This window comes from Epargyreus clarus, unplaced genomic scaffold (genome assembly GCF_041222505.1).
Source record: "Epargyreus clarus isolate Ecla_fem2 unplaced genomic scaffold, WU_Ecla_fem_2.2 ptg000029l, whole genome shotgun sequence".
NCBI lineage: Eukaryota > Metazoa > Arthropoda > Insecta > Lepidoptera > Hesperiidae > Epargyreus > Epargyreus clarus.
Genome location: NW_027332235.1, coordinates 6,091,432 through 6,118,263, shown reverse-complemented (window position 1 = coordinate 6,118,263; position 26,832 = coordinate 6,091,432). Strand labels below are relative to the sequence as shown.

General features: G+C 34.6%; 1 protein-coding gene and 1 long non-coding RNA gene across 2 annotated transcripts in view; one reads left to right on the top strand and one right to left on the bottom strand.

Moving 5' to 3' along the window:
- LOC140754479 (hemicentin-1-like) overlaps positions 1–18,943 on the top strand; it is a 30,450-nt gene extending 11,507 nt beyond the window's left edge. The window contains exons 16-62 of the mRNA XM_073089500.1: positions 66–262; positions 393–465; positions 573–769; positions 1,154–1,325; positions 1,612–1,706; positions 2,045–2,117; positions 2,194–2,390; positions 2,521–2,593; positions 2,675–2,871; positions 3,256–3,427; positions 3,714–3,808; positions 4,147–4,219; positions 4,296–4,492; positions 4,623–4,695; positions 4,777–4,973; positions 5,359–5,530; positions 5,817–5,911; positions 6,250–6,322; positions 6,399–6,595; positions 6,726–6,798; positions 6,880–7,076; positions 7,462–7,633; positions 7,920–8,014; positions 8,355–8,427; positions 8,504–8,700; positions 8,831–8,903; positions 8,985–9,181; positions 9,567–9,738; positions 10,025–10,119; positions 10,458–10,530; positions 10,607–10,803; positions 10,934–11,006; positions 11,088–11,284; positions 11,606–11,777; positions 12,066–12,160; positions 12,499–12,571; positions 12,648–12,844; positions 12,976–13,048; positions 13,136–13,332; positions 13,817–13,985; positions 14,194–14,288; positions 14,440–14,580; positions 14,849–14,986; positions 16,171–16,283; positions 16,691–16,927; positions 17,395–17,535; positions 18,328–18,943. Coding sequence (XP_072945601.1) covers positions 66–262; positions 393–465; positions 573–769; positions 1,154–1,325; positions 1,612–1,706; positions 2,045–2,117; positions 2,194–2,390; positions 2,521–2,593; positions 2,675–2,871; positions 3,256–3,427; positions 3,714–3,808; positions 4,147–4,219; positions 4,296–4,492; positions 4,623–4,695; positions 4,777–4,973; positions 5,359–5,530; positions 5,817–5,911; positions 6,250–6,322; positions 6,399–6,595; positions 6,726–6,798; positions 6,880–7,076; positions 7,462–7,633; positions 7,920–8,014; positions 8,355–8,427; positions 8,504–8,700; positions 8,831–8,903; positions 8,985–9,181; positions 9,567–9,738; positions 10,025–10,119; positions 10,458–10,530; positions 10,607–10,803; positions 10,934–11,006; positions 11,088–11,284; positions 11,606–11,777; positions 12,066–12,160; positions 12,499–12,571; positions 12,648–12,844; positions 12,976–13,048; positions 13,136–13,332; positions 13,817–13,985; positions 14,194–14,288; positions 14,440–14,580; positions 14,849–14,986; positions 16,171–16,283; positions 16,691–16,927; positions 17,395–17,535; positions 18,328–18,354 — 6,370 coding nt within the window. The 3' untranslated portion in view covers positions 18,355–18,943. The remainder of the gene's footprint in view (positions 1–65; positions 263–392; positions 466–572; positions 770–1,153; positions 1,326–1,611; positions 1,707–2,044; positions 2,118–2,193; positions 2,391–2,520; positions 2,594–2,674; positions 2,872–3,255; positions 3,428–3,713; positions 3,809–4,146; positions 4,220–4,295; positions 4,493–4,622; positions 4,696–4,776; positions 4,974–5,358; positions 5,531–5,816; positions 5,912–6,249; positions 6,323–6,398; positions 6,596–6,725; positions 6,799–6,879; positions 7,077–7,461; positions 7,634–7,919; positions 8,015–8,354; positions 8,428–8,503; positions 8,701–8,830; positions 8,904–8,984; positions 9,182–9,566; positions 9,739–10,024; positions 10,120–10,457; positions 10,531–10,606; positions 10,804–10,933; positions 11,007–11,087; positions 11,285–11,605; positions 11,778–12,065; positions 12,161–12,498; positions 12,572–12,647; positions 12,845–12,975; positions 13,049–13,135; positions 13,333–13,816; positions 13,986–14,193; positions 14,289–14,439; positions 14,581–14,848; positions 14,987–16,170; positions 16,284–16,690; positions 16,928–17,394; positions 17,536–18,327) is intronic.
- Positions 18,944–19,334: 391 nt separating this feature from the next.
- LOC140754488 (uncharacterized) lies at positions 19,335–20,489 on the bottom strand. Its single transcript, XR_012103671.1, has 2 exons — positions 20,281–20,489; positions 19,335–20,015 (listed from the first exon to the last, which is right to left on the bottom strand). It is a non-coding gene; the product is annotated as an uncharacterized LOC140754488 (long non-coding RNA).
- Between the last annotated feature and the right edge of the window lie 6,343 nt (positions 20,490–26,832).

Sequence of the window (26,832 nt, the reverse complement as noted above, 5' to 3'; positions counted from 1 at the left end):
TTTAAATACTAAGAACAATAATGATGAAATTAAAATGTGTTTTTAAATTAATGTTCCATTTCTAGAATCGTAAATGGATTACCCTCACCAACGATTACTTGGGAATTCAAGAGACCAGGCTCAAGTCGTTATGAAAGACTGCGTGAAACAAAGCAGGAGATCCATATAGATCGTGTCGATTTGGACACATCCGGCGTTTACAAATGTGAAGCAAACAATATAGCCGGACGAGATTTCCATGAAATCAAATTAAACGTGTTATGTACGTATGACATAAAAAATCAACATGTATCATATAGCTTATTTTAATATGAGGTAGTGACGTTGCGGTTTTCTAGTTTATTCAACAAAGAGATCTCTCCATATTTCATACCTGTAAGGTGTTTTTGCAGATTATCCGAAAATCGATAAAAACAAGGAAAGCGTTACGGTGACAAAAGGATCGAAAACGGTCATATCATGCAGGTACCATTTACTTTTGTTTATATTTTACCATTACATTTGTTACTATTTCAATGATTTGATTCAAAATTCATATTAAACGTTTCATTTATTTTTTGTTGGGTCCTTAGAACCAGAAGTCTATTACCGACACCGAACATGACTTGGGAATTAAAGAGACGCGGCTCTCATATATATGAAAGGCTCTCCCTGACAGATCAGGAAATCCACATCGATTCGGTTGGACTGAAGGACGCCGGTGTTTATAAATGTCAAGCAAATAACGTGGTTGGAACAGATTCCCATGAAATTACACTGAACGTACAATGTGCGTATATCTTCATATAAATTTTAGAAATAGTACTGTCAGCTTAGTTAACAATGTTCTGAAGGTTTACCCACTACAACTTATATATGATCCTTAAGGAACCCCTCAGAACACATGAATTACTTAAGTGGCTTCCGTTCAATTAAGTATCATGAAGTTTATCTTTCTACTTTCAACTGTGCTCACAACTTTCTATATCTCTAATATTCATTGAAACGAGTTTTAATTTGAAGCTTGTATACGTACCTACTCAAAAATAAACGTTACGCAAAACGGTTACTGAAGTGTGCTACAAAGCATACATTATTTTATTTAGGCATTTAGTTGTGGTACTCTAGGCATACGCATTTTATTATGAGTACGTTCTACCCACATTGTTCTCAGATTCACCGACTGATGTTGTTATCGAAGCACCAAAAATGACGAAAACTGGCGATGAAATCATACTGTATTGCAGAACTTCCGGAGAACCAGCACCGAAAGTGGAGTGGCTCAGAGATGGCAAATCTATTGCTTCACATGAAAAATACGTCATTGATAAGAGCAACTCATTGAGGTCAGAAGTTATCTTAATCCACATTTTGTTAAATAATGTAGATAATTGTGTATAGCTCATTCCCAATACGGCTTATTGTTAACGTCTTGAGCGTTATCATTTCACGCAGGAATAAAAAATCAACTAAGTCTTCCAATATATAAATTCATGTACTACCTACTGTTTCAGTATTTCTAATTTCTCTAGTCAAAGTAGATTTTCACTATACCCACGAACAGCAACCTACAGTGATTTAATAATATTGTAAAAAAAACTAAACGAAATCTAAATTCTTGTATGTTTAAAGGTTCGTAGCTGGTTTAAAAGACAGCGGAAATTATACTTGTGTGGCAACCAACAATCACGGCAGAGAATCAAAAACCACTACAATAGTCGTTTATGGTAATTGTGAAAACTTTCATATATATTTGTCAATTTGTGAGCTGATCCGTCCTCAGCTATGGGTCAGTAATGAGTTGACGACGACGACGTAGTTCTCCAAGCGGCTGGTAGAATTATCCATTGCATTGCGATAGATCGAGTACCATGAACATTTGTTTGGTGTACCTACTGTGTGTGGATAAATTTAATGTGTATATAAATACGTGAGAATCTACTGGAATATAAATATCTCTGTGTATTGCTTAGACAAGACACTATTTTATTACCAGATTTAAATTTATACAATTGTAACGATAAAATATAATTGTCATGCGAAAACTTGACATTTGCCTTTACAGATTCTCCCAAAATTGATAAATCTAAATCTAAGATTGAGGTAAAAGAAGGATCCACGGCCGTTATGTCATGCAGGTATGATATTATTTAAATACTAAGAACAATAATGATGAAATTAAAATGTGTTTTTAAATTAATGTTCCATTTCTAGAATCGTAAATGGATTACCCTCACCAACGATTACTTGGGAATTCAAGAGACCAGGCTCAAGTCGTTATGAAAGACTGCGTGAAACAAAGCAGGAGATCCATATAGATCGTGTCGATTTGGACACATCCGGCGTTTACAAATGTGAAGCAAACAATATAGCCGGACGAGATTTCCATGAAATCAAATTAAACGTGTTATGTACGTATGACATAAAAAATCAACATGTATCATATAGCTTATTTTAATATGAGGTAGTGACGTTGCGGTTTTCTAGTTTATTCAACAAAGAGATCTCTCCATATTTCATACCTGTAAGGTGTTTTTGCAGATTATCCGAAAATCGATAAAAACAAGGAAAGCGTTACGGTGACAAAAGGATCGAAAACGGTCATATCATGCAGGTACCTACATTTGTTACTATTTCAATGATTTGATTCAAAATTCATATTAAACGTTTCATTTATTTTTTGTTGGGTCCTTAGAACCAGAAGTCTATTACCGACACCGAACATGACTTGGGAATTAAAGAGACGCGGCTCTCATATATATGAAAGGCTCTCCGTGACAGATCAGGAAATCCACATCGATTCGGTTGGACTGAAGGACGCCGGTGTTTATAAATGTCAAGCAAATAACGTGGTTGGAACAGATTCCCATGAAATTACACTGAACGTACAATGTGCGTATATCTTCATATAAATTTTAGAAATAGTACTGTCAGCTTAGTTAACAATGTTCTGAAGGTTTACCCACTACAACTTATATATGATCCTTAAGGAACCCCTCAGAACACATGAATTACTTAAGTGGCTTCCGTTCAATTAAGTATCATGAAGTTTATCTTTCTACTTTCAACTGTGCTCGAAACTTTCTATATCTCTAATATTCATTGAAACGAGTTTTAATTTTAAGCTTTTATACGTACCTACTCAAAAATAAACGTTACGCAATACGGTTACTGAAGTGTGCTACAAAGCATACATTATTTTATTTAGGCATTTAGTTGTGGTACTCTAGGCATACGCATTTTATTATGAGTACGTTCTACCCACATTGTTCTCAGATTCACCGACTGATGTTGTTATCGAAGCACCAAAAATGACGAAAACTGGCGATGAAATCATACTGTATTGCAGAACTTCCGGAGAACCAGCACCGAAAGTGGAGTGGCTCAGAGATGGCAAATCTATTGCTTCACATGAAAAATACGTCATTAATAAGAGCAACTCATTGAGGTCAGAAGTTATCTTAATCCACATTTTGTTAAATAATGTAGATAATTGTGTATAGCTCATTCCCAATACGGCTTATTGTTAACGTCTTGAGCGTTATCATTTCACGCAGGAATAAAAAATCAACTAAGTCTTCCAATATATAAATTCATGTACTACCTACTGTTTCAGTATTTCTAATTTCTCTAGTCAAAGTAGATTTTCACTATACCCACGAACAGCAACCTACAGTGATTTAATAATATTGTAAAAAAAACTAAACGAAATCTAAATTCTTGTATGTTTAAAGGTTCGTAGCTGGTTTAAAAGACAGCGGAAATTATACTTGTGTGGCAACCAACAATCACGGCAGAGAATCAAAAACCACTACAATAGTCGTTTATGGTAATTGTGAAAACTTTCATATATATTTGTCAATTTGTGAGCTGATCCGTCCTCAGCTATGGGTCAGTAATGAGTTGACGACGACGACGTAGTTCTCCAAGCGGCTGGTAGAATTATCCATTGCATTGCGATAGATCGAGTACCATGAACATTTGTTTGGTGTACCTACTGTGTGTGGATAAATTTAATGTGTATATAAATACGTGAGAATCTACTGGAATATAAATATCTCTGTGTATTGCTTAGACAAGACACTATTTTATTTCCAGATTTAAATTTATACAATTGTAACGATAAAATATAATTGTCATGCGAAAACTTGACATTTGCCTTTACAGATTCTCCCAAAATTGATAAATCTAAATCTAAGATTGAGGTAAAAGAAGGATCCACGGCCGTTATGTCATGCAGGTATGATATTATTTAAATACTAAGAACAATAATGATGAAATTAAAATGTGTTTTTAAATTAATGTTCCATTTCTAGAATCGTAAATGGATTACCCTCACCAACGATTACTTGGGAATTCAAGAGACCAGGCTCAAGTCGTTATGAAAGACTGCGTGAAACAAAGCAGGAGATCCATATAGATCGTGTCGATTTGGACACATCCGGCGTTTACAAATGTGAAGCAAACAATATAGCCGGACGAGATTTCCATGAAATCAAATTAAACGTGTTATGTACGTATGACATAAAAAATCAACATGTATCATATAGCTTATTTTAATATGAGGTAGTGACGTTGCGGTTTTCTAGTTTATTCAACAAAGAGATCTCTCCATATTTCATACCTGTAAGGTGTTTTTGCAGATTATCCGAAAATCGATAAAAACAAGAAAAGCGTTACGGTGACAAAAGGATCGAAAACGGTCATATCATGCAGGTACTTTTCTTGTTATTTCAATGAGTTGATTCAAGATTAATATTGTATCAATATTGTTTTATTTATTTTTTGGGTCCTTAGAACCAGAAGTCTATTACCGACACCAAACATGACTTGGGAATTAAAGAGACGCGGCTCTCATATATATGAAAGGCTCTCCGTGACAGATCAGGAAATCCACATCGATTCGGTTGGACTGAAGGACGCCGGTGTTTATAAATGTCAAGCAAATAACGTGGTTGGAACAGATTCCCATGAAATTACACTGAACGTACAATGTGCGTATATCTTCATATAAATTTTAGAAATAGTACTGTCAGCTTAGTTAACAATGTTCTGAAGGTTTACCCACTACAACTTATATATGATCCTTAAGGAACCCCTCAGAACACATGAATTACTTAAGTGGCTTCCGTTCAATTAAGTATCATGAAGTTTATCTTTCTACTTTCAACTGTGCTCAAAAATTTCTATATCTCTAATATTCATTGAAACGAGTTTTAATTTGAAGCTTGTATACGTACCTACTCAAAAATAAACGTTACGCAAAACGGTTACTGAAGTGTGCTACAAAGCATACATTATTTTATTTAGGCATTTTAGTTGTGGTACTCTAGGCATACGCATTTTATTATGAGTACGTTCTACCCACATTGTTCTCAGATTCACCGACTGATGTTGTTATCGAAGCACCAAAAATGACGAAAACTGGCGATGAAATCATACTGTATTGCAGAACTTCCGGAGAACCAGCACCGAAAGTGGAGTGGCTCAGAGATGGCAAATCTATTGCTTCACATGAAAAATACGTCATTGATAAGAGCAACTCATTGAGGTCAGAAGTTATCTTAATCCACATTTTGTTAAATAATGTAGATAATTGTGTATAGCTCATTCCCAATACGGCTTATTGTTAACGTCTTGAGCGTTATCATTTCACGCAGGAATAAAAAATCAACTAAGTCTTCCAATATATAAATTCATGTACTACCTACTGTTTCAGTATTTCTAATTTCTCTAGTCAAAGTAGATTTTCACTATACCCACGAACAGCAACCTACAGTGATTTAATAATATTGTAAAAAAAACTAAACGAAATCTAAATTCTTGTATGTTTAAAGGTTCGTAGCTGGTTTAAAAGACAGCGGAAATTATACTTGTGTGGCAACCAACAATCACGGCAGAGAATCAAAAACCACTACAATAGTCGTTTATGGTAATTGTGAAAACTTTCATATATATTTGTCAATTTGTGAGCTGATCCGTCCTCAGCTATGGGTCAGTAATGAGTTGACGACGACGACGTAGTTCTCCAAGCGGCTGGTAGAATTATCCATTGCATTGCGATAGATCGAGTACCATGAACATTTGTTTGGTGTACCTACTGTGTGTGGATAAATTTAATGTGTATATAAATACGTGAGAATCTACTGGAATATAAATATCTCTGTGTATTGCTTAGACAAGACACTATTTTATTTCCAGATTTAAATTTATACAATTGTAACGATAAAATATAATTGTCATGCGAAAACTTGACATTTGCCTTTACAGATTCTCCCAAAATTGATAAATCTAAATCTAAGATTGAGGTAAAAGAAGGATCCACGGCCGTTATGTCATGCAGGTATGATATTATTTAAATACTAAGAACAATAATGATGAAATTAAAATGTGTTTTTAAATTAATGTTCCATTTCTAGAATCGTAAATGGATTACCCTCACCAACGATTACTTGGGAATTCAAGAGACCAGGCTCAAGTCGTTATGAAAGACTGCGTGAAACAAAGCAGGAGATCCATATAGATCGTGTCGATTTGGACACATCCGGCGTTTACAAATGTGAAGCAAACAATATAGCCGGACGAGATTTCCATGAAATCAAATTAAACGTGTTATGTACGTATGACATAAAAAATCAACATGTATCATATAGCTTATTTTAATATGAGGTAGTGACGTTGCGGTTTTCTAGTTTATTCAACAAAGAGATCTCTCCATATTTCATACCTGTAAGGTGTTTTTGCAGATTATCCGAAAATCGATAAAAACAAGGAAAGCGTTACGGTGACAAAAGGATCGAAAACGGTCATATCATGCAGGTACTTTTCTTGTTATTTCAATGAGTTGATTCAAGATTAATATTGTATCAATATTGTTTTATTTATTTTTTGGGTCCTTAGAACCAGAAGTCTATTACCGACACCAAACATGACTTGGGAATTAAAGAGACGCGGCTCTCATATATATGAAAGGCTCTCCGTGACAGATCAGGAAATCCACATCGATTCGGTTGGACTGAAGGACGCCGGTGTTTATAAATGTCAAGCAAATAACGTGGTTGGAACAGATTCCCATGAAATTACACTGAACGTACAATGTGCGTATATCTTCATATAAATTTTAGAAATAGTACTGTCAGCTTAGTTAACAATGTTCTGAAGGTTTACCCACTACAACTTATATATGATCCTTAAGGAACCCCTCAGAACACATGAATTACTTAAGTGGCTTCCGTTCAATTAAGTATCATGAAGTTTATCTTTCTACTTTCAACTGTGCTCAAAAATTTCTATATCTCTAATATTCATTGAAACGAGTTTTAATTTGAAGCTTGTATACGTACCTACTCAAAAATAAACGTTACGCAAAACGGTTACTGAAGTGTGCTACAAAGCATACATTATTTTATTTAGGCATTTTAGTTGTGGTACTCTAGGCATACGCATTTTATTATGAGTACGTTCTACCCACATTGTTCTCAGATTCACCGACTGATGTTGTTATCGAAGCACCAAAAATGACGAAAACTGGCGATGAAATCATACTGTATTGCAGAACTTCCGGAGAACCAGCACCGAAAGTGGAGTGGCTCAGAGATGGCAAATCTATTGCTTCACATGAAAAATACGTCATTGATAAGAGCAACTCATTGAGGTCAGAAGTTATCTTAATCCACATTTTGTTAAATAATGTAGATAATTGTGTATAGCTCATTCCCAATACGGCTTATTGTTAACGTCTTGAGCGTTATCATTTCACGCAGGAATAAAAAATCAACTAAGTCTTCCAATATATAAATTCATGTACTACCTACTGTTTCAGTATTTCTAATTTCTCTAGTCAAAGTAGATTTTCACTATACCCACGAACAGCAACCTACAGTGATTTAATAATATTGGAAAAAAAACTAAACGAAATCTAAATTCTTGTATGTTTAAAGGTTCGTAGCTGGTTTAAAAGACAGCGGACATTATACTTGTGTGGCAACCAACAATCACGGCAGAGAATCAAAAACCACTACAATAGTCGTTTATGGTAATTGTGAAAACTTTCATATATATTTGTCAATTTGTGAGCTGATCCGTCCTCAGCTATGGGTCAGTAATGAGTTGACGACGACGACGTAGTTCTCCAAGCGGCTGGTAGAATTATCCATTGCATTGCGATAGATCGAGTACCATGAACATTTGTTTGGTGTACCTACTGTGTGTGTGGATAAATTTAATGTGTATATAAATACGTGAGAATCTACTGGAATATAAATATCTCTGTGTATTGCTTAGACAAGACACTATTTTATTACCAGATTTAAATTTATACAATTGTAACGATAAAATATAATTGTCATGCGAAAACTTGACATTTGCCTTTACAGATTCTCCCAAAATTGATAAATCTAAATCTAAGATTGAGGTAAAAGAAGGATCCACGGCCGTTATGTCATGCAGGTATGATATTATTTAAATACTAAGAACAATAATGATGAAATTAAAATGTGTTTTTAAATTAATGTTCCATTTCTAGAATCGTAAATGGATTACCCTCACCAACGATTACTTGGGAATTCAAGAGACCAGGCTCAAGTCGTTATGAAAGACTGCGTGAAACAAAGCAGGAGATCCATATAGATCGTGTCGATTTGGACACATCCGGCGTTTACAAATGTGAAGCAAACAATATAGCCGGACGAGATTTCCATGAAATCAAATTAAACGTGTTATGTACGTATGACATAAAAAATCAACATGTATCATATAGCTTATTTTAATATGAGGTAGTGACGTTGCGGTTTTCTAGTTTATTCAACAAAGAGATCTCTCCATATTTCATACCTGTAAGGTGTTTTTGCAGATTATCCGAAAATCGATAAAAACAAGGAAAGCGTTACGGTGACAAAAGGATCGAAAACGGTCATATCATGCAGGTACTTTTCTTGTTATTTCAATGAGTTGATTCAAGATTAATATTGTATCAATATTGTTTTATTTATTTTTTGGGTCCTTAGAACCAGAAGTCTATTACCGACACCAAACATGACTTGGGAATTAAAGAGACGCGGCTCTCATATATATGAAAGGCTCTCCGTGACAGATCAGGAAATCCACATCGATTCGGTTGGACTGAAGGACGCCGGTGTTTATAAATGTCAAGCAAATAACGTGGTTGGAACAGATTCCCATGAAATTACACTGAACGTACAATGTGCGTATATCTTCATATAAATTTTAGAAATAGTACTGTCAGCTTAGTTAACAATGTTCTGAAGGTTTACCCACTACAACTTATATATGATCCTTAAGGAACCCCTCAGAACACATGAATTACTTAAGTGGCTTCCGTTCAATTAAGTATCATGAAGTTTATCTTTCTACTTTCAACTGTGCTCAAAACTTTCTATATCTCTAATATTCATTGAAACGAGTTTTAATTTGAAGCTTGTATACGTACCTACTCAAAAATAAACGTTACGCAATACGGTTACTGAAGTGTGCTACAAAGCATACATTATTTTATTTAGGCATTTTAGTTGTGGTACTCTAGGCATACGCATTTTATTATGAGTACGTTCTACCCACATTGTTCTCAGATTCACCGACTGATGTTGTTATCGAAGCACCAAAAATGACGAAAACTGGCGATGAAATCATACTGTATTGCAGAACTTCCGGAGAACCAGCACCGAAAGTGGAGTGGCTCAGAGATGGCAAATCTATTGCTTCACATGAAAAATACGTCATTGATAAGAGCAACTCATTGAGGTCAGAAGTTATCTTAATCCACATTTTGTTAAATAATGTAGATAATTGTGTATAGCTCATTCCCAATACGGCTTATTGTTAACGTCTTGAGCGTTATCATTTCACGCAGGAATAAAAAATCAACTAAGTCTTCCAATATATAAATTCATGTACTACCTACTGTTTCAGTATTTCTAATTTCTCTAGTCAAAGTAGATTTTCACTATACCCACGAACAGCAACCTACAGTGATTTAATAATATTGTAAAAAAAACTAAACGAAATCTAAATTCTTGTATGTTTAAAGGTTCGTAGCTGGTTTAAAAGACAGCGGAAATTATACTTGTGTGGCAACCAACAATCACGGCAGAGAATCAAAAACCACTACAATAGTCGTTTATGGTAATTGTGAAAACTTTCATATATATTTGTCAATTTGTGAGCTGATCCGTCCTCAGCTATGGGTCAGTAATGAGTTGACGACGACGACGTAGTTCTCCAAGCGGCTGGTAGAATTATCCATTGCATTGCGATAGATCGAGTACCATGAACATTTGTTTGGTGTACCTACTGTGTGTGGATAAATTTAATGTGTATATAAATACGTGAGAATCTACTGGAATATAAATATCTCTGTGTATTGCTTAGACAAGACACTATTTTATTACCAGATTTAAATTTATACAATTGTAACGATAAAATATAATTGTCATGCGAAAACTTGACATTTGCCTTTACAGATTCTCCCAAAATTGATAAATCTAAATCTAAGATTGAGGTAAAAGAAGGATCCACGGCCGTTATGTCATGCAGGTATGATATTATTTAAATACTAAGAACAATAATGATGAAATTAAAATGTGTTTTTAAATTAATGTTCCATTTCTAGAATCGTAAATGGATTACCCTCACCAACGATTACTTGGGAATTCAAGAGACCAGGCTCAAGTCGTTATGAAAGACTGCGTGAAACAAAGCAGGAGATCCATATAGATCGTGTCGATTTGGACACATCCGGCGTTTACAAATGTGAAGCAAACAATATAGCCGGACGAGATTTCCATGAAATCAAATTAAACGTGTTATGTACGTATGACATAAAAAATCAACATGTATCATATAGCTTATTTTAATATGAGGTAGTGACGTTGCGGTTTTCTAGTTTATTCAACAAAGAGATCTCTCCATATTTCATACCTGTAAGGTGTTTTTGCAGATTATCCGAAAATCGATAAAAACAAGGAAAGCGTTACGGTGACAAAAGGATCGAAAACGGTCATATCATGCAGGTACTTTTCTTGTTATTTCAATGAGTTCATTCAAGATTAATATTGTATCAATATTGTTTTATTTATTTTTTGGGTCCTTAGAACCAGAAGTCTATTACCGACACCAAACATGACTTGGGAATTAAAGAGACGTGGCTCTCATATATTTGAAAGGCTCTCCGTGACAGATCAGGAAATCCACATCGATTCGGTTGAATTGAAGGACGCCGGTGTTTATAAATGTCAAGCAAATAGCGTGGTTGGAACAGATTCCCATGAAATTACACTGAACGTACAATGTGCGTATATATTCATATATATGTTAGACATAGTACTGGTAGCTTTGTGAACTTGTTCTAAAATGCTCATTCCAGCCTGACTATGATCCTATAAGATCCCATAAATGACCTAAGTTGATTTCATTCAATTAAGTGTTATGTTGTTTATATTAAAATTTCCTATATTTCTAATATCCATTGGAATCAGATTGATTAGGAAGCTTTCAAAAGTACCTACTCAAAAATAAACGCTACATTACTGAAGCGTGCGAAACAGCATACATTATACTTACTTAGAATAACTATAGGAGTTTAATTACGTTCTGTTCACAATATTCTCAGATTCACCGGCTTATGTTATTATCCAAGCACCAAAAATGACAAAAACTGGCGATGAAGTCATACTGTATTGCAGAACTTCCGGAGAACCAGCACCGAAAGTGGAGTGGCTCAGAGATGGCAAATCTATTGCTTCACATGAAAAATACGTCATTGATAAGAGCAACTCATTGAGGTCAGAAGTTATCTTAATCCACATTTTGTTAAATAATGTAGATAATTGTGTATAGCTCATTCCCAATACGGCTTATTGTTAACGTCTTGAGCGTTATCATTTCACGCAGGAATAAACAATCAACTAAGTCTTGCAATATATATATTCATGCACTACCTACTGTTTCAGCATTTTTAATTTCTCTAGTCAAAGTGGATTTTACACTATACCTACGCGCAGCAACCTACAGTGATTTAACAATATTGTAAATAAAACTAACTCGAAATCTAAATTCTTGTATGTTTAAAGGTTTGTAGCTGATTTAAAAGACAGCGGAAGTTATACTTGTGTGGCAACCAACAATCACGGCAGAGAATCAAAAACCACTACAATAGTCGTTTATGGTAATTGTGAAAACTTTCATATATATTTGTCAATTTGTGAGCTGATCCGTCCTCAGCTTTGGGTCAGTAATGAGTTGACGACGACGACGTAGTTCTCCAAGCTGGTAGAATTATCCATTCCATTGCGATAGATCGAGTACTATGAACATTTGTTTGGTGTACTACCTACTGTGTGTGGATAAATTTAATATGTATATAAATACGTGAGATTCTACTGGAATATAAATATCTCTGTGTATTGCTTAGACAAGATACTATTTTATTTCCTGATTTAAATTTATACAATTGTAACAATAAAATATAATTTTCATGCGAAAACTTGACATTTGCCTTTACAGATTCCCCCAAAATTGATAAATCTAAATCTAATATTGAGGTAAAAGAAGGATCCACGGCCGTTATGTCATGCAGGTATGATATTATTTAAACACTAAGAACAATAATCATGAAATTAAAATGTGATTTTAAATTAATGTTCCATTTCTAGAATCGTAAATGGATTGCCCTCACCAACGATTACTTGGGAATTCAAGAGACAAGGCTCAAATCGTTATGAAAGACTGCGTGAAACAAAGCAGGAGATCCATATAGATCGTGTCGGTTTAGACACATCCGGTGTTTACAAATGTGAAGCAAACAATATAGCCGGACGAGATTTCCATGAAATCAAATTAAACGTGTTATGTACGTATGACATAAAAAATCAACATGTATTATATAGCTTATTTTTTATAGAAGGTAGTGACGTTGCGATTTTCTAGTTTATTCAACAAGGAGATCTCTCCATATTTCATACCTGTACGGTGTTGTTGCAGATTATCCGAAAATTGTTAAAAACAAGGAAAACATTACGGTGACAAAAGGATCGAAAACGGTCATATCATGCAGGTACTTTTGTTATTATTTCAATGATTTGATACAAAATTCATATTATATCAATGTTAAACGTTCATTTATTTTTTGTTGGCTCCTTAGAACCAGAGGTCTATTACCGACACCAAACATGACTTGGGAATTAAAGAGACGTGGCTCTCATATATTTAAAAGGCTCTCCGTGACAGATCAGGAAATCCACATCGATTCGGTTGGATTGAATGACGCCGGTGTTTATAAATGTCAAGCAAATAACGTGGTTGGAACAGATTCCCATGAAATTACACTGAACGTACAATGTACGTATTTTTAATTACTTATATTTTCGTAACGTGCTGGTATACTCGTATCATTTATATCCTATCCTGGTATGAAGTGTGCTCTTTAGAGCACCTTTATGGTTCAACTCCGAAGGTACACTTTTTCTGCCCAATTACAACAACGTTAAGCGCTGCTATGTTTTGGTTTGTATCATGTATGGAAACATGTCTACGTTCGAGGTATTTCAGCTTAGTACTCAGGTGCAGCGGCGCATCTGTGGCTGACCTCAGATGGAAATCTGGTCTTGTTAGGGGTTGATTGCAAATGTCCATATGCGACAGAAGTCAGTTACCCACTTATCAGTGTGAACGCATGCTCGTCCACTACTCCTGAGTTATGGAAAATACCATAGATGTTCATAATGTAACAGGTGTATTACAATGAGACGATCTATTAGAATATTACGTGATGGAATACTAACTATTAATAGAAATACAATTACGTTTAATTAATTATGTTCAGATTCACCAACTGTTATCCTTGAACAACCAAAACTGGCGAAGACTGGTGATGAAGTAATACTTATTTGCAAAATTACCGGTGAACCAGTTCCGATTGTGAAATGGTTTAAAGACGGCAGAGCTATTGGTCAAAATGAAAATTATAACATCTATAAGAAGAACTCAATCAGGTCAGAATACATACTGTCTGTAATTATATTTTATACAATTCATTCAAATTACCTATACCATGCCCATTCGGTCAGCAAATTACGTGTCATTGGGTACTTCTATATGTATATTATCTTAATTCTTAAAATTGACATTAAAAATTGACATTAAAATTGACATTCTTAAAATTGAAATTATTTTTATTGATTTTATTTTTTATTTTTTCAGGTTCGTAGCTGGTTTGAATGACATTGGCAATTATACATGTGAAGCGAACAATGAATTAGGAAGTGATTCCAAAAGTGTCAAAGTAGACGTTCACGGTAATTATTAATTATAGTCATAAACTATTTCAATTATGTAGCTACAATTAATGGCAATCTATTCTTTTCTCAACATCAATTTTAAATGAATATCTTGGCCTTACAATCTATATTAATTATTGAGTACTCTTTACAAGTTATCATTTTCTAGACCCGGTTGTAATTGAAAATACGGACAAAATGGAATTCAATATCGTTGAATATGATATGATCTTAAGAATTCCATGCAAGGTGAAAGGATATCCTAAACCTACAGTTACTTGGACGAAAGATGGAATACCTGTGGAAATAGGTAATTATTTATCGTGTTTGACATTCATATATTGTATGCTTGTATAGTTTTCTATCTTTGCTATACAGTATACCTATAATGATAATCCTTTCAAACGCAATGCAATGCATATGTTCTTTATTGTATGTTTTCACGTGTTTAAACAGTTTAAACAATAGGGCGAAACACATTTCCCTTTGTGATGGTTTCTAACATTGAGCTTTAATTTGCCGCATTAATAATAGTACAAAAAAATAATAGTAAGTGGCAAGTTGGCAACTTTTTACAGATTATGAGACCTACGAACAGGAAACTGACAATACATTGAAACGTATATATCCTGATTTGTCTTCAACTGGGAAGTACGCATGCACAGCAACGAATAACATTACCAGCGTCACTCAAGTGTTCACTGTGAATGTTTCAAGTAAGTATGGAAATCGTATTCTAGGAGCTCTGGATGTGGTGTTTACCCGACTGCGACAGGAGGGAAATGTTTATCGAGCGCGTCTGTATGTAGGTACATTTTATTCTTTGACACGCCATACAGCCCAAACGACTTATATGAAGTGTCGTTTGATTTAAGGGCTCACTTGTTTGTATTCAAAAATAGTACGAGCAATACCATATGAAGATCATATGTTACAGTGAAGGTGATCAATTAGCTAATATACATAATTACTGGTTATTATGTATAATAATTAATTTGTCCAGACAATGTCAATGTCAGTAAATTAATCACTTTATCTGACTGTCATATATATATATATATATATATATTAGCATGGTAAAGTTAGTCGAAGTAATAAATATGTTGTTGTATAAGCCCGGAGTACGGTAAATCTTAAGATTAATTTAAAAAAAATGATGTATTCTTTTGTATCAACGTCATCTTGGTTGTTGTATTACAGTAACTATGAATCATATTATAGTTTAGGTCTGACTTAACGCTTTCGTAGCACAGATTAATAATTAGTACTGTTCGCTGGGCGCTGCCGCGCCCTGATATCTTAGTTTTCTTTTTCTTTTATGTTCCTACTAGCCTAATTAATTACCAAGCCTATACGAAATTCGTTAGGATTGGTTAGGTTGGAACATAATAGAAAACATAAAACTAAGCGAGCGTAAATATAAATAAGCCATCAGAGGTAATAGTAAGGCATGTATTTTTATTATTTAAGCATATCTTTTTAATAATCCACTGTATAGCTGATTTACGTACATCGTTTACAGATACTGGGCATAAACCAACTTGACACGTCTCTTTTTTGAACACGTGAATCATTATAAAATTACAAAAAATATAATTATGCTTAAGGAAATTTAAAAGAAACTTATAGTCTTTACCTATACTTGTTTCATTACTTTACCCAAGCCTTTGAAGATTTTCTATATAATGACTGGTTAATGTGATTAATTCCTTGTTATTGACCTTGTATTTTGACCAAATTGAGTAGATATTACACATAATGGCTAGATATTATGTATAATATCCGGATTTATTACTTCGGCTGTAACATATATATCGAGGACGAAGTTCGTGTTATCTTTCAGTTCAATCATGTATGTAAATAAGAAAACTTATGTTACAAAAGTCTTTTTATATTACAGAATATCCAATTCCAAACGAACCTAAGGACACACTTTATTTAGAAAAGGAAACCAGTAACGAAATTAATTGCAAACTGCCACACTCAAGCTTTGAAAACGTTCGTTGGTTCACGGTCGGTTATTTTAGTATTTTCTTTATGTCGTTAGTCGTATTAAATGTTATTTTTTGCTAGAAAGTTCTGAAGCTAAGTCTAAATAAAACAATAGCCCTACTTAAATCTGATCAGAGATGTTAGAACTTCTGAAGACAAGGCTAAGTCAGGATGACTCACGTTATATATCTCGTATGTCTTCACCGATCCCAGAGCACGGCAGCTCGACTGCTTCTTCTACAAGACAAACGCCGCAGTTAAACAGAAATATTACAAAGTTATAAAATGTTTCATTACTGTAACTTTGATACTTGAAATAGTTATAAAAAAAATGGAACATAACCAATTTCGGAATTTCAACTAAATAATACGATCCGAATTTGATACCTTCTTCGTTATACTAAACATGATTGGTTAAATTATTTCAGAATGCAAAGATTATTCCATTTAGGGATGTGTTTATACTGCGAAATGCTTCCGAAAAAGATAATGGAATATATAGTTGCCGCGTAGACTTCGACTGGGGCTCGGAGTCTTATCACGTGAACTTAGTAGTTGGTACTAAGCCCAGATTCGTGAACGATATTGACAGCGAAAAGGTGTTTTTAATCCGAGGCTTGAAGAATTCTTTGGATTGCTCCGTCACGGGAAACCCGACACCAAAGGTATGTCTCGGATTTTTAATTGTTCAATCACTATGTAGTTAATAAGACGCCTGACTTTTTTCAAGTTAAGTTCTAAAAATGTCGAATCTGGTTTGTTTAAGCGAGATTACATGTATTCTATACGAATGTCACCTCTTATCAAACCCAAGGCCAACATTTGCTTGCATTGCACATTGCAAAGTGAGAAAGAATGGTTTCATAAAACCTCATAATCTTTGGGTGACCATAAACAATTATCTATCCCATAATGGTTTCGATGAAGCAGTTACGAAAATCCTTAAAGAAAAATAAATAAATAAAATAATAAATCCTTGAAATAATATTTTTGCTTGTGCATAAAGTATTACTGTACTTCATTTACAGGTTGTTGATGTTTATACAGGAGAGATTAAGTAAAAGGATTAAGTAAAAAATAAGATTGTTTGTGTAGTCTATTCAAATAATCATTTTTCCTACATTTGTTTCAGATAACGTGGTGGCATAATGAGACTAAATTGCCAAAAAGTTCTAAGGCATATGAATTAGAAATAAAAGAGATTGAACCAGGGACATGGCGCTGTGAAGCCGAAAATCCTCTTGGTACCATAACAAGAACATTTCGTAGACGCGTAAGTTGTATATCTTATTGTTGCCCTTGACACCAATGATACCGTTCTAGGGATGGCGATTCTTTCTGAAAACGGTCGATTCTTGAATCGATCCAAAATGTTCACAAAAAAATCGAGGCCGAATGAATCGATTCTCAAAAAAACAAAAAAGGTCATCAAACCAAACAAGCACTGGAATATCCGCCAGCACAAAATTTCTATAACTATCGACTTTCGATTTTCTAGGATGAAAGATTCACTACATCGATCCATTACTGGAGATCGATTAAAATCATCGATTCTCTTTGACCAAAACTATCTTTTCTTCGATTAATCGATCTCAGATCGCCATCCCTACACCATTCTATTTTAACTCAAAGTCAGGCTTTCATACTTAACAAAAGGAGTTCGAACTCAAGACTGTGCAAGAGAACTCTGATACCTTCAACTTTACAAAACGAAATTAAATTTGAAATCATGTACACTTCTTTTTTTTATAATATAGGAGTAGCAGACAAGCATACAGTCCACGTGATGGTAAGTGGCTACTGCTGCCCTTGAACATCTGTAATCAACCCCAGATAAGATTAGATATTCCTACATGAGGTCGTACACAGATGCGCCGTTACCCCTGAGGACTGAGCTGGAACGCCTCGGAAAAGTCTGTCTCCCTTACGACACCCTTCAAACCGGAACACAGCAGCGCCTAACGCTGCTATTAGTAGGTAGAAATAGGTGTTCAAAGAGTGTATAACAAAGGGTTCTACCACCTTTAACTTGAAAAGATTCTAAATAAACATTTTGTTATTTCAGATAAACCAAAGTATTTTTTTCCTATAATTGAGAACACACTCAATATTATGATGATAATAATGACAGTGGCACACTTAAATTATCTCAACTTAAATAAACAGAATACTTTTATCAACTTAAGGAAAGCAGAGTAATGAGATGCATTTTGTTATGGAAATACAATTGTACGTAAGGGTTTCCTGATCAGTACCACCAAGGGTGTCACCAAAAGAGGGACGCAGCTGCACTCCCTTAGAAATTCAAAAATCCTATTACACAATTCTACCGTTTGATGCTGATAGGAGCAGTCGGCCCACAGCCCTTCTAGAAATGCATTAACCCATAAACCAGCTTAATGATGATTGGCTAACGATATAGTCTCTACTTCAGTAATAATAATAGTCGACAAACATCTACCACAAAATTTTTATCTTCGTTTTAATTTTAGTTTCAAGTTTATCTTGTGTTCTCTATCTACATTTTTATTGCATTATGCAATTAATTGCTATCTAAGTGTCACTTTTAATTTTTTCACTAACATTTACAACTAATTATTTCTAATTTACATTATATACACTCAGGTGTTAAGAAAAAAGAAAAAAGACAATTATAAATAATATAAACGATCTAAAATTGCCGTGCCGTGTTTTATTTTTCTATCATTTTTAATTAGCATACATTTTTAGGGTTCCGTAAATCCGTACCCAAAGTGTAGAAACGTAACCCTATTACTAAGACTTCACTATCTGTCTATCTGTCTGTCCGTCTGGCCGTCTGTCTCAGGGCTCTATCCCTTTACACCCGAAGATTTTTCGCAATTTCCGTTTCAAAACGTTTATTACGGCTTTTTATATAGCTTAAGGGATCCACAAAAAATACAAAAAAAAAATCCAGAGTTTATACTTAATCCAGAAATCGACCCGCACGATCGTGAGTCTCCGGTGGGAACTGTCACACTCACGATCGTGAAAATTGCAAAAAAAAATAGTTTTTTATCAAAAAATATTAGAAAATTAAAACAATTTGGAGATCTTTAACATCACTGTCTTTATTTTCATTAGTCTTTATAAAAAATCTGTCTTGGCAATGTAACCTAAACTACGTAATTCTATGAAAATCAACATTCTTCTGTCTTCTGTTATTGCCTCCGTCTTCAATCCAGGTCTCCAAGGCGTAGGTATTCTTGGCTAGGGAATACATCCAATGATAATGCAGATGGAGAAAACTTTAGCCATATCTATTGCAATTAAATTAAGTTTTCGACCGGTTCTTCTTAGATAATATAAATTTGTACATCTGGTTACATATCAAGAGCCTCACAATTCAAATATTAAGATGAATATTTCTTTGGAAACTTTACTGGAGATGTTGCTAGGGATGTATATACCTTTTCAAGACAGAAAACGTATTCTTTTCCAAGCTATTTTTCGATGTGTTGGACTTGAAGATGCTCGGCGGCGAGAAATTTCTAGGGATGATTTTGAAGTAGATGGTTGAGGTTCAGGCTCAAGTTCCAGATCCAATTCTAGGTCAGTTTCTATTTGAGGGTCTGCATGTGCTTCTGGATCTGTTTCAGGGCACAATTCTTTAAATTGAAACTCTTCTAATCTATTTGGTTGAAGCTCTTCACTTTCATGAAGATCTTCAATGTCCGATATAATTCTCCTCACCCCGCACGAGCAAAATCTGATCGTCATTTAAATGTACCCCTAAAATTTAAACAAACAAAATTGTTATTGACGAAAAATACACATAACTGGTAATAGCAATAAAAGCATTTTCATCAAACGTTATTCTGCACCAACAACCGAAGGCACACGATCGTAACAGTTGAAATTTGCAACTTAATTGTATCTAAATTGCAAGTTAATCGAATAAACTAATAAAGTCCACGTATTAAGTGTTCTTTTAACTTTTAAATAAGCAATAATTAATAACAGATACTAAACTTTAATACCAAAAATAATTACATACCTGTGACAGTGCGCGGGTCGAAACAATCTGCCATCTTTGGACGAGTCCCTAGCACAACTGACCGCCTGCACCCCGCTCACTTAGCCGGTAGCACGTGCGATACTCTCCTCACGATCGATCGGCATCGGTTGCGTTTCGAAAAATAAGAAGCTATCGCGTGGGAATTTTTTTAAAGTGAAACTCACGCTCATATCATCTCGGGTGTAAAGGGCTATATCTGGAACGGTAATAGATAGACACTTGAAATTTGACAGAAGCTGTATAACGGTGGCCGCTATAACAACACATACTAAATTAAAAAAGTTGAAAATAAATAGGGGTTGCCATACAAGAAACCGCTATTTCTCGACATTTTTAGTTTTGTCTATTGAACCGTAATATGTAATTGTAGACGATCCAAATTTTCACAATATATATATTTCAGTGGCATTATAATAACAAATGCTAAAAATAAAACAAAATTTGAAAATGTTGGTGGTACGGTGGTTACACTTGTCCAATGATTACCAACAAGCTTTAATTCACATTTAATCAGAAAAAAGCAATTTTATGGAAAACCCGTAAGGTTCTATGGCAATACATTTTTATGTTTTTTTTTATAACATAAGGAAAGCAAACGGACCTTCAGTGCGTTCACCTAATATTAAGTGGCTACTGCCGCTCATAGACATCTGTAATCAACGCCAGGAAATATAAGATTCCTACCTGAGGTGGGCCAAAGATGCGTTTCAATAGCTCCTATTATTACTTGGGGAGGTTGGTTTGAAGTCAGGTTGCTATGGTTTCCCCTGCCTGTCGTAAGAGGCGACTAAAGGGGGATTCGAGGGTTACAAGACGGCAAGAGAGGGAGCTCGGCCGGCCGCCCGGCCAGAGACCCCGGGATGGACGGCGGTATACGACCACACATACCGTCGTGCACACGAGACGGTGTGGCGAGCTTTATGCTCACTTGGGTGGAGCCTGATATGTTCCCGCAGTCCTCATTACAGCGTCGAGAACGGTCACCGGGGGAGTTTTAGTGCGGTAAGTATCCCACATAACCCCGTACCGCTAAGTACCTTTTGAAGGTTTTCCCCTCATCAACAAAAAAAAAAAAAGGTTAAGTCGTACGTGATGGCTGCTATCCGTACTTAGGCAAATCTGACTTGAGGTTCGTGCGGGGTGCGCGGAGAGGTAGCAACAAATTAGAAGTGAACGATTTTGTCCATAATATAGAGCTCTGATATTAATATATTTCTAGTATAAGTATACTATCATGCAGCAAATTCATATCACTGTAATACTCAGGGGTAATTCCCTAATATTGTTTTCGATTGCTAATTCTATTACTATATCTGGATAGTTGGATTTTGATAAACTTACGTCAAGAGTCATTCGACTTTAACCTTTTCACCTATCCTTATCGGAGTAGTGTGGTGAAATACATTACAGAACTAATTTTCGAAATACGAAATAAAGAAAAGAACTCGTTCATAAGAAGTTTATACTAATTCGCACTTGGCCAGCGTGGCATTCACCCCTCCTGTTTGAGATCCGTGCCCAACAGTGAGACAATAAATATTCGACGATAACGAACCTACGTAGACATACAATTGTACAATTTACAATACAATACACTACTTCCAAAGGAAAAGAGGTTATCTATTCGTCGGCGCTCGTATTGGACACGCTGTTTACATCGTTATCCTACGAAATATATTAAGCGCCGAGTTCAGAACTATGTACTAAACCAATATTTATATGATTTTTTTTTTACTTTGTAGTGTCATGGAAGTCGGTGGTATTTTTTGTTACTTTTTTCTATTTTTATAATTTATAAAATTATTGATCATTTATATTGAGCATTATTTTATTTTCAAAAGCTACATTACCTTATCAAACTTTGCAGTTTGATAAGGTAATGTACCTAACAGGAAAAAATAGAGCTCTATAATTAGTTCTTCTGGAAACCCCCATTATCCATACAGTTACAATTTTAATTACAAAATAAATTTTATCGACAGGAAGTGCATTAGTAATATAATTAGTGGTCTATTTTAAAGTTACTCGTACAATGCCTGTTTGTCCAGAAATCGTTGTATTATATGCGCATTGAGTGTTTTAGTATAGCGTTTAATACCTATACTATGTTATTGGACATTCCTGTAATCAATGTCATCATAAGAGTCAAATTACTTAAACTGTAAAAGTTGTGCAATCCCGATCAGCGCTAAGTCAGTTATTTTAGTTTTATTTATTTATTGTTGTGCCGACGAAGTAAACACTAATACATTTTATTAGGCGTAGCTATACAATACAATTTTGGTGAGTGTCAACTCAAATATGGGCACAAACTACAATTCTCAACACTATAAGGAATAACAATACATTTTGAATACAAAAAAGAAATATTATTAACATTAAAAATAAATTATATCAATTTAATTTTAATTACATTATAATGTTAAAGGCAACCAAGAAAAACACAAATATAACAAAAAGCAAAATAAGGATTAAATTAAATTACATTTTACAATTTATACAATTTTATATAAATAAAATGTCCAGAAATATGTGAGCCGACAATTCAAACAGTTATTAGTTAATATTAATATACTTATACAAAGATATAAAAGAATTGATAATTAAAAAAAAATATTTAAATAATAAAAAATACAAATGAATTATCATATAATATTAACAATAATTAATAAAAAATCATCATAATAAGGAATCATAAAATTTAGAAATCGTTAACCAGTTAAAAATATAAATTAACAGATAGTTAATTAACAGATAAATAGTCCGATAACATTAGATTGATTGAAAAATAGAAACGAGTTCTGAGTGTTTTCCAGAATTTTTTTTTTTAGAAAAAAGTTAAACTGTTAAAGAAGACGTCTACTTGGTGTACTGTTAGAGGCATTCCTGATCTGGCACTATCTCTATTGTTTACATCAATATCGATTTTAACACACGCATTGTGAATAGCTTTGTAATTTTTGGAAATTCTATTTACAGGAGAGTGATGCCCTAAGTTTGACCGTGCTTTTTTTGTAAATATTTCAATGGTCTGGGCAATCTCTTTGGTACAGCTATATATAGCTTTGATAACAGATATTCACTATCAATTTGACCATTTATTAGTTTAAACGAAAACATGATGTCCAGGTATTCTCTACGACAGGAAAGGGAATCAAGATGAAAATGATGCAATCGTTCATAATAACTTGTCAGTTTTTTGTTAGTTATGTATGTAGTATGTTGTTAGTTTACAGCTGAACGTTAAATAGCATAGAAATCTCTTTTTCACACTTTCTAAGCGCTTAATATATTTGTCATAGTGCGGGTTCCACACGACGCTACAGTATTCAAGACCCGAACGCACAAGTGCAGAGAAGATGGCAATTTTAGTGCTAGGTTTTTTGAACTCTCTGGTATTACGCAATAAAAAACCTAACGTTTGGAACCCTTTTCTAACGATGTTATCAACGTGAATGTTGAACCTCATTTTGCTACCGAGGGTCACTTCGAAATCGCATATATGGTCTGTATCCTCTAATAACGCACCATTTATGAAATATGATCTGGGAAGTGGGTATTTTTTCCTAGAAAACTGCACAACGTAACATTTATTTGTATTCAAGCGCATACCATTATTCTCACAATACAGGACAAGATGGTCCAAGTCATTCTGCAGTCCAAGTCATTGTGAAATTAGCAGTACCTAAGTAGTTGCTTTAACCACAGATTAATAAATAGTTACCGCTTTAACTGCGTAAATTTTTATTTAATGGTACATATTTATCCGACTTCGGAGGTAATGTCTTTCGAGCGTATGTAACTGTGTTTGTATGTTTCATTCTTTGACGACAGCACAAACGACCTGTACTCTTACCATGGGTTTTTACGTTTTGACAAATAAGATTGTTTTGGTATTTCTTTACGTATTTCCCCATACAATTTCCAATCAGCGCCCTAGCGGATTGTATCAGAACTATAGTGTCAGTAACGTAACATTAAATGTCTAAATTGACAAAATGTGGCTTTATGTTTTGTCTCTCTTTTTTTGCGAACATGTGAGGTAGACAAAAAGACTTGAGCACTTACTTATTGTTACATTTACTCAGTGTACTAAGCAAACGGAACAGAATAATCGATTGAGTAAACGTAACGTAAAATTGTGGGATGTTTTGAAAAGTCATGGTAAGGGTACTGATGGATTTTAAAATAAGAGGCGTGGATCGTTTTGTGTAAATTGTGAGAGGACAACATTTTTGAAATAGATTTATTTTTAAACCGATTTTCTTGTTTTTAACACGCTTTTATTAGCTTGGGTTGTACGTTTGTATGTATGTACGTAACAGTAACGGAATCTTTGAGCCCGATTTCTATCCACTTTGAACGTTCAGTTTAATTCAAAATTTTGAAGAATTATCAAAAACCGACGACAATACACGATTTTAATAATTTTGTACCATTGTCCTTATCAATATCTTCAGGATTAACGATTTTCGAGGCGAGAGAAAGCGCCTTATGGGTGCTTTTCGAAAATTGATAAGTGGAGCACTCCACGCTTTTTTTACAATTATACAATTTACTGTTCCTTAATTGATTCCTAGATTTAAAATTATTTTCTACTTTTTAGTTGATGTTATCATAAAAGCGTGTTTTTTAGTTTTTTGAACTATATTTATTATAATAATCGGTAGCTTTGTTCGTCGAAACGAGCGGGTGATGGAGACGTCACTACACCGATTTGACGCCCAAAGGTTCCGGGTTTGGTACTCGTCTTTATATACATATAGTGTCAAACGCTGCTGTGTTCTAGTTTGAAGGGTGTGGTACGGGAGACATACTTTTCCAAAGCGTTCCAACTTAGTCCTCAGGGGTGGCGCATCTGTGGCCGACCTCAGGTAGGAATATCTAATCTTATCTGGGGGGATGTCCACGGGCGGCAGTAGCCCCTTACCATCAGGTGGAAACGCTCGTCTGTTACTCCTATATTATATACAAAAAAATGCCCATGGCACCTACGTTACAGATCCTCGTGTATTGTATTTAACTATTTGGTATTATTATTATTATTTTCTTGAAATGTGATTATTTATTTTGTTATTGACTTGATGCTTATATAATTATTATTATTAATCGACTAATCCCATACAGGTATTATATGAATTATAACAAATTAGTAACAAATATTAATTTATGTTTTATATAATTTTGTTGAATTTTTGCAAACCTCATACAGGTAGAACACACTGGACTGTAGTATGTACATAATATCTGTGTAATAACTGTGTTGTAGCAAATAAAGAATTTAAATTTGAATTTGAAGGGTTTTAGTCTAGAAAACGTCTTTTTTATAGGTAAAGACGCTTTAAAACAGAAGTTTTCTAGACTATTTAATATTGTTCCTTATTCTCTATGCTGGATTATGATCATTCAACATTATTAAATCATTTTTAATCATTATTTATTTAACTCCTGACGCATGATGTCACCTTAATATATATTATATCTTATATACATATGTGCTCTGGGCCAAAAACATGACCCCAGATACGAGAAGATATTAGTCGTATCTGGGGTTTTGCCCGTGTCGTATTTTTTAATTTAGAAACGAAGATTCAATCGTGTATGTAAGCAACTGCCGCCCCTGGATGTCTATAATCATGAAGGCCCTTTGTGGTTCGACTCCGGCGGCACCACCGCGATACCTATTTCTGCCTAATAACAGCAGTACTAGGCGCTGCTGTGTTCCGTTTTGAAGGGTGTGGTAAGGGAGACATACTTTTCCGAGACGTTCCAGCTTAGTCCTCAGGGGTAGCGGCGCATCTGAGACCGACCTCAGGTAGGAATATCTAATCCTATCTGGGGTTGATTACAAATGTCCATGGGTGGCAGTAGCCACTTACCTTCAGGTGGAGTGCATGCTCGTCTGCTCCTATTTTTATAGTAAAGACTCCATGACACTACTACCATACCTATTTCTGCCTAATAACAGCTGTGTATTCTGGTTTAAAGGGTTTGGTAAGGAAGATATACAGCGCAATCTAGTTCACAGGGGTAGCAATGTACTTGCGGCTAGTCTCCGATAGGACTCTGTACCCACCCTTACCATGTTTTTACGTTTTGAGAAATATGACTGTTTTGGTATTTATTCACGCATTTGTCCATACAATTTCCATTAAGCACCCCTAGCGGATTGTATCAGAACTATAGTGTGAGTAACGTAATATTAAATGTCTAAATTGACAAAATGGCGCTTTATGTTTTGTCTCTCTTTTTTGCGAACATGTGAGGAAGACAAAAAGTTTATCGTCACTTGAGCATTTACTTATTGTTACGTTTACTCAGTGTACTGAAGCATACGGAACAGAATAATGAATTGAATAAAAGTAACGTCAAATTGTGGGATGTTTTGAAAACGTATGCTAAGGGTACTGGTCCTATTTAGGGTTGATTGCCATGTGCGCACTTATCATCAGATGAATGCTCGCGTTCTACGTCGATATTAGGTATAAAAAAATATTTTCTTGTTTCAAACTTTCAGAGCATGATTTTAAA